A 7,767-nucleotide genomic window follows, 5' to 3' on the forward strand; every position below is an offset into this window, starting at 1 on the left:
GAAAGTCCTTGTTGAAGACTATACGAACAAATTAGAGAGAGAGAGATCAGAGATCAAAGGAAGCGAAATAAGCACGGGTCGCTCGACTCATTCAAGCAGCTGCTTTGAGATTCAAGGCCAACAAGCGTATCTTACATTGAAAGAAGGTTCCCATTCAGAGTGCAGGTGCGAAGTAGTGCGGTACATTCTGCTACATTATCTGAAGGTTGTTAGAGATCAGTGTTCACTCTGCTAAGTAAAGGGGCTGATTCTCACTAGAGAAAAACTCCTTCAGCCATGAAAGTACAATAACTCAGCCCCAACGAATAGAGGAGTGTGGCAATCTGACTTTTTAGGAGCGCATTCAATCAGGCTACCCAATTTATTAGTAATTTCTCGCTATTTCTTTTCATTGAATCCATGCCAGTAACATTTCTCTTATTCATTCCACCTCCAAACGTAATGGTGCAGGAAGTGATGTCATAATGTGTTAAGTTCAAGTTTGTTTCACGTGGGACAGAATTGAAACAATATGCAATCTTACTTTAAGTCCTGTTGCTGCCATTTTTACAGGTGCTGGAACTTTATGTTTGATGTTCATTTTAGAGGAAACTTCGGTTGGTACGATTTTAACATTTTATCCTGTGAGGTTTGCCAAAGGCAAAGTAGAGCTCATTTAGGGAGGAGTTTTCAGAAAGGATCTTATATTTTTTTCATAACAGTGTTTGTGTTATAATTAAATAAGTATAGCATATATACATGTAGTTAATATGCAATTACATTAATTGTATACTGTCATAATATTTGCATTTAAAAAAAAAGAATGTCATGTAGGCTACACTTTATTGTGAATAAATAAATAAATAAATAATTTTTACACTGCATAATCACAGCATCATACGTACACATTTTAAGGTCTCTTCTGATAATTATCATTATTTTTTTTTTTCATAAAAATTGATTGCTGACAAGTTTTACGAAATCACAAAATAACCACATTGATTAATAACCAATCATAAATTAACCTTCATATCAAATACAGTAACACCGTTTCCATCAAATTGGCTTGGCTGGTGAAAGCACAAAGAGAGGAAAGAGTCTACGTCTTTATGAAATTCAAATCATCCCAAATATTATGTTTTTGTACAAAGTATAGTAGCAAACATTTAAAAATTGTCGAAAGACAAAACCTTACAAAATTACTGTTCACACATAGACATTAAAACGTCATCATTTACAACTGTACATGTTTAATAATTAAGCACTTTGGTTCAATAATACAAAAAAAAAATATTTACCGATTCAAAAATAAATTAAAAAAGATATTGAAATCAAAGCGGAATTTACAAAATAATACAGTGACATGCGTACGGTCGGTACACTATTTAGAAACATGGACACTCGGGACGTGTTTTATATGGATTGGTGGTTAGGCAGTGACATTAGCTGTCAAAGGGCCAGTGCATCCTTCAGTAAGGCAGTAATAGTGAACAAGCCTGCTCTTTGAACTGACTTACACAGGCGTCGTCAGCCTGTGGCCATTCAGTCCAAAACGGACTGTCCAAATAAGATAAGATGTCAAAGTCATTTTAGTCACTTTGCCAAAACAATATTACAGGGCTAACTTTTTGTTAGAAGGCGTCCCTCCGTTCAGGATTGCCGTACGTTGGCCCCTCTGTATGGCCCGGTGTGGATGAACCGCTGGGTGGGGTCTGAGGGCCACTGGCACCGGAGCTTTGACACACGTACCATTCGCTTAAATTGGCCGGCTGGGACGATGATGAGAGAGGCTCGGAGAGCGCAGAGGGAGCTGGCTCCCTTCCCAAGTCCAATGAAGGAGAAACAAGAGATGGAGTCGATGATTCGTAACCCGAACTCGGAGGTGGGGACTTGCAGTGCACCTTCATGTGTTTTCTCAAAGAGCTGGGATGAGTGTACGATTTGTCACAACCTCTGACTTTGCAGTTGTACGGCTTATCGCTAGTGTGCACGTGGGAATGCTTTTTCCGGTCACTGCTGTTGGCGAACCGTCTGTCACAGCCGTCAAACTCGCATTTGAAAGGCTTTTCACCTGAAACAACAAAACAGTTGTGACAATGGTCAGTAGGCTACAGGTACAAGCACACCATTACATTGAGCGCATAATCAAATATCCCGTGCATTAGTCTAACGCATGTCAGACAGGGTAAATCAGGTCACACGAACCCCATGATATCGTGATTATCTTTTACTGCTCCGTCTGCTCTCATAGCAGGCCCCTTGTGACTGAGACTCTCAGACAGCAATGATTTCTTTTCACAATTACAGATTATTGCGCACCCGTTCTTTAAAGCGTGTGCTCTCGCATAGTTTCATTTACCGTTGGAATGTTGAGCATGACGATCTCATAAAATACATCTGATCCACCATCTAAACTGCTATTAGGCCTGTCCCTCTGTAACCATAATAGCTGCTGGAGAAGGCAGCCAGGCAATATAAATGTTTGAATTAATTACATTTAATCACATCACGCTTATTTCCGAAGGACATAAGCTCCAGGAGTTTATAAGACTGCGTAATTGCTGTTGTCTAATTACAGTTGCTTGCTGAATATCAATTTGACCTTCAGCTGTTGGGCCGAGAAATCCAATCAACAATATTAGTGTACTACAAGAAAGCAGAAAGGAAGAGACCCTTGGGAAACCATATCCATAACCAAAGATGCAAATACCGCCCAAGCAAGAAAATAATGCGGCTGCCCCCGGGAATGTCCCAGATAAATAACACATAGCGTTGCTTAGACATCATAACTGAATGATTCTTATCTTAGATGTAGTTACTAGTGAAACGTTAAGCAGCCTACTTGATTATCCCAACGCTATTTGCAATGAAAAAAAAAAAAAAAAAATCTTCCAGAGCCCACAAAGCATTCAAATAAATAGAAATTACTATACAAACCTAACGCATTGTATTAATGTGTTGCATAATATAGTAATACATATAAAGTTTATCCTGTGAAGTCATGTTTGATTAGAACTTGTTGCATGCGGTCAATCTGCAGGTTTTGTCAACAGTGTAAGCGTAGTTTCTTACAGTTCAGAAATATATGGAAATAACTGCAACATATGTGACCCTGGACCACAAAACCAGTCATAAGTGTAAATTTTTCGAAATTGAGATTTATACACCATCTGAAAGCTGAATAAATAAGCTTTCCATTGATGTATGGTTTGTTAGGATAGGACAATATTTGAAAATCTGGAATCTGAGGGTGCAAAAAATCAAAATATTGAGAAAATGGCCTTTAAAGTTGTCCAGATGAAGTTCTTAGCAATGCATGTTACTAATCAAAAATTTATAAACATATTGTCTCTTGGTGCAATTAATGACAGTCGTTTTGGACAGTTTCTTTCTAGGCTAACTGGAACACACACACACACACACGAAAGAAAAAAAAAACTACAGTGTAAGCAATACAAGACACTAGCCTATCTAAAATGCTACAGCATGCCCCTGTAGATCGTTCAGAAGGGATAACAGAGTAATTGAACTTACGAGTGTTTGTGGTTCCCAAAGTGTAGCAAATGAGTTGCATATAGTAGTTTCCAAAGTGTCTATAAATGTTTACAACTTATAGTAATTGTAGTATAAACAGAAGATGCCCATAAACGATTTTTTTTTTGTGGGAAAATAATTTGGGCATTTTAACATAAAGCAATACCCTATCTCTTCATCTCTTATTTATTATTATTATGATTATTATTATTATTATTGCTATTTCCTGCAATCCACTAAACTGGACTCAGTAGGCCCCACACATATGGATGTGCTGCAAAACTGTAATCTGATGAAGTAAGGAATACATTATTTTTTTACAACATACATGATTTAGAAAAAACAAGTAAATTAAAAACAGTAACACTCCACAGTGCTCAACCTTTATGCCCACCCCCCCTCTTTTTTAAAACACGACTTATTGTTAAAAATAATATTAGTATATTATATTAGCGTAAACTAAATACATGTTGCCTATTAAAATTCATAAAATAGCAGTTACAATACAAAATATATTCATGTAACATGATCTTTACTTAATGTCCTAATGATTTTTGGCATAAAAGAAAAATCAATAATTTTGACCCATACAATGTATTTTTGGCTATTGCTACAAATATACCCCAGCGACTTAAGACTGGTTTTGTGGTCCAGTCACATATTGTCTCTTGGTGCAATTAATGACAGTCGTTTTGGACAGTTTCTTTCTAGGCTAACTGGAACACACACACACACACACGAAAGAAAAAAAAAACTACAGTGTAAGCAATACAAGACACTAGCCTATCTAAAATGCTACAGCATGCCCCTGTAGATCGTTCAGAAGGGATAACAGAGTAATTGAACTTACGAGTGTTTGTGGTTCCCAAAGTGTAGCAAATGAGTTGCATATAGTAGTTTCCAAAGTGTCTATAAATGTTTACAACTTATAGTAATTGTAGTATAAACAGAAGATGCCCATAAACGATTTTTTTTTTGTGGGAAAATAATTTGGGCATTTTAACATAAAGCAATACCCTATCTCTTCATCTCTTATTTATTATTATTATGATTATTATTATTATTATTGCTATTTCCTGCAATCCACTAAACTGGACTCAGTAGGCCCCACACATATGGATGTGCTGCAAAACTGTAATCTGATGAAGTAAGGAATACATTATTTTTTTACAACATACATGATTTAGAAAAAGCAAGTAAATTAAAAACAGTAACACTCCACAGTGCTCAACCTTTATGCCCACCCCCCCCTCTTTTTTAAAACACGACTTATTGTTAAAAATAATATTAGTATATTATATTAGCGTAAACTAAATACATGTTGCCTATTAAAATTCATAAAATAGCAGTGACAATAATGATAATGGTGCCAGCGAAAATCCTTTCCATCATAGATAAGCCACTGCATATATTATCTCTCGATAAAACCTCTTAAAAGCCAGCCTTCTTAAAAGCGGATTTTTAGACAAACTCTGCCTCTATTTAGCTTGCAAGCTAGCTCACGTCATTAATAGACTAGTTGCTGTGCATTGATTCGTTTACACTTCAGCACTGCTGTATATAGTAACTGAAGAGTTATGAGCCGCTAGCATTTAACTGAATTGTCCTAAGGGATGAGAAATTAAGTCACTGACCTGTGTGTGTTCTCTTGTGTATTTTCAAGTTTTCCGATCTGGCAAATACTTTTCCACAGCCGGGGAACGGACAAGGAAACGGTTTCTCTCCGGTGTGCACTCTGATGTGATTCACAAGTTTGTACTTTGCTTTAAATGGCTTTCCCTCTCGTGGACATTCTTCCCAAAAACAGATATGGCTCCCTTGCTCCGGTCCTCCAACGTGCTCCACAGTCACATGTGTCACTAGTTCGTGCATGGTGCTGTAAGTTTTGGAGCAACGTTTTTTCGCCGAGTGTTCTGGCTCCAGCCACTTGCAGATGAGCTCTTGTTTGATCGGCTGCCTCATGTAACGGAAAAAAGCGCCAGCTCCGTGGTGGTGATGTGCGCTGAGATTCATGTTCAGATTGAGCCCGCCGTATCCGTGCAGAGAAGAAGCAGCAAACGGGTCTGCCCTGGAGCTCGCTACTTGACTCAAATGATCAGACCGAACGTACATTTCGGCAGGTATTCCTAACCTTATTTGTCCGTTCAAGGCTTGGCCACCTGGTGCTCCGGTAGATGGCTGCTCGTGATGAAGTCCAGGGAAGAGCGTATGGTTCCCAGGGTCGGGGTGATGACCATAGTGTCCCGGATAGCTACCTGTTGTTGAGACAAACATTCCGTGGTGAGAGGCTGAACCAGAAGTCTGATCGGTCAGCACGGGCATGGCTTGAGCTGTCAAATCTCGGCGAATGAGGAAGTCCCTACCTGCGGATAGCGCCTGGGCCGTGTGAGACATAGAGTACGGGACCGTTGCCGCCTGCACCGGGCCAAAAGCTCCCGTTTGACTGGAGACCACTTCACTGTGGCCTGCAATATGATGATTGTGGTGGTGATGGTGGTGGGGATAATGATGGGTTGGGCTGATTTTGAGGGCCGCGGAGTGCCCCATGTGTTCTGGCCCGAATGGACTCGGCCCCAGGCGGGGTTCCGCAGTCATCTCCCCAGGGTGCGAGTGAGCCATTGAGTGTGGATGGCTGCTGAACCCCGGGAAGCCTGTCACGCTCTGAGGGGTATGGTGGTGATGATGGTGATGGTGGTGAGCCCCTGCCAAGTCAACTAATCTCAGCGTCGTGTTCCGTTTGGAAAACGCGGGGTCCATCACAGGGCTTCCCAAAGCATCCACGCTCATTACTCCTAATTTTAGAATAACTTGACAGCAGGCAAAATAATAATAATGATGATGACAAATATATTTTAATCGCTTTGAAGAATACAGAAGAAAAAAAAAATTAAACTTCCCCTAAAGTTTAGTTGCTATCTCAGTGCCTACGTGGAATCCCATTCGGTTGAGAGGCAGCAGCAGGACGCTTTGATATACTGAATAGAGATTCATGGTAGGCGCTGCAGCCCGTGGAGCCAAACAATCACCGAGCGCTCTAATTGGTCAGAGCTCTGTGATTGACGTCACTCGTGACAGCTTCCATTGCTAAGAAAAATGTTTTAGTGACAGCAAACAGAGAGCGCGCATGCGCCGAGCCTCGGGCAGCGGATGAAGAAAAAAAAAGTTTTTTGTTATGCAAAGGTTATTGTACTTTCAACTGCAATCCCGAAGTTACATCGAAGCAATGTAATCTTTCTTTATATCACAGCTGTGGAAAATCTGCGACTGCGCTTTAGCAGCTTACCTCAATAAGTAAACCGGATAGAGTGGACTTGCACGGAAAAAAAAATGCGACATGGGTTCTGTCTAGTAATCCGTTAAAGAGAACATTTGAAGAAGCTCCATAATAAACATCGAAAACGGCGGTTAGTACAAAGTTAAAGTTTGCTGTTGCATGCTGCTTGCCCAGACTCTGTTTTCTCTGTATTTAACATTTTTGTCAAAAAAAAAAAAAAGTTTTCACACCTCCGTTTTTTCTTTAACGGTGTAAGCACGTCGTCATGGGATCACTGTCTTGTGAAAAGCGCGAAGGTCGCCTATTGTCCAGAGGAGAAAAAAGTAACGCAAAAGACCTGTTGTTATGATCGGGGGTAATTTTCGGCCTCAGTTGTTCAGCGGCGGCGGATCAGGCACACAGGAGGTGGTGCTTCATCAAAAGTGTACAGGGCAGCAAAGAATAGCTCGAGCATCTGTTAAATACAAATCCTAATACAGACCTAATCCAGTCTTTGCGATGCGTAAAAGTTTATCTCACAGATTACCCACCGTTATTTAATAAATACACTGTTGACAGTGCACCTGTTACGAATACAGTAAACTCATGAATCAACAACCGGCTGTTGCGTTTATCTTGTAGGCTGTAGAAAGCTTGAAAGCAAATGGACAGTCCCCACCTCATGAAAACAGGCTCAAGAGTTCCAGTTACATTCTTTGAATTTAGCCCAGAAGAAGGCATTGCACTCGAATGCTAATATTTCAAGAAATAAAATTGACCTTGCAGATATGGTCGGTGAATGTACATCTAAATGGTGTTTTGTATGTCCACAAGGACTAACCTAAGTTAAAAGGTCTTAGCCACAACAATTAACAGCAGGCTAGCTATCTTACAAAATAAATTAATGCTTTTTTTTTTTCGTGCTAGCGATGAATAATGTTTTAAAAATGAATTGCTTTGCAAAGTTGTTTTATGAAGAGGAAACATATATAAAAAATAAA

General features: G+C 39.7%; 1 protein-coding gene across 2 annotated transcripts; it reads right to left on the bottom strand.

Annotated features, from left to right (window-relative positions):
- Window positions 1–1,287: 1,287 nt before the first annotated feature.
- On the bottom strand, window positions 1,288–6,470 carry LOC107757405 (zinc finger protein ZIC 4-like). 2 transcript variants are annotated; one of them, XM_016574872.1, is made up of 3 exons: window positions 5,877–6,470; window positions 5,148–5,768; window positions 1,288–2,050 (listed from the first exon to the last, which is right to left on the bottom strand). In XM_016574872.1, the coding sequence occupies exons 1-3, from the start codon at window positions 6,298–6,300 to the stop codon at window positions 1,611–1,613; spliced, it is 1,485 nt and encodes a 494-aa protein (XP_016430358.1). In that variant the 5' UTR covers window positions 6,301–6,470; the 3' UTR covers window positions 1,288–1,610. The 2 variants fall into 2 exon arrangements, with proteins under 2 accessions (XP_016430358.1, XP_016430357.1); XM_016574871.1 differs by having other exon boundaries at window positions 5,148–6,470.
- Window positions 6,471–7,767: the final 1,297 nt, after the last annotated feature.

This window comes from Sinocyclocheilus rhinocerous, unplaced genomic scaffold, assembly GCF_001515625.1.
Source record: "Sinocyclocheilus rhinocerous isolate Xijiao unplaced genomic scaffold, SAMN03320098_v1.1 scaffold3065, whole genome shotgun sequence".
NCBI classification, from domain to species: Eukaryota; Metazoa; Chordata; class Actinopteri; order Cypriniformes; family Cyprinidae; genus Sinocyclocheilus; species Sinocyclocheilus rhinocerous.

Coding starts and splice junctions, on each gene's coding strand:
- LOC107757405 (XM_016574871.1), bottom strand. CDS start 6,300: ATGAGCGTGGATGCTTTGGGAAGCCCTGTGATGGACCCCGCGTTTTCC. Junction 2,051..5,147: donor ACACAAGAGAACACACACAG/GTCAGTGACTTA, acceptor TTGTTGTTTCAG/GTGAAAAGCCTTTCAAATGC.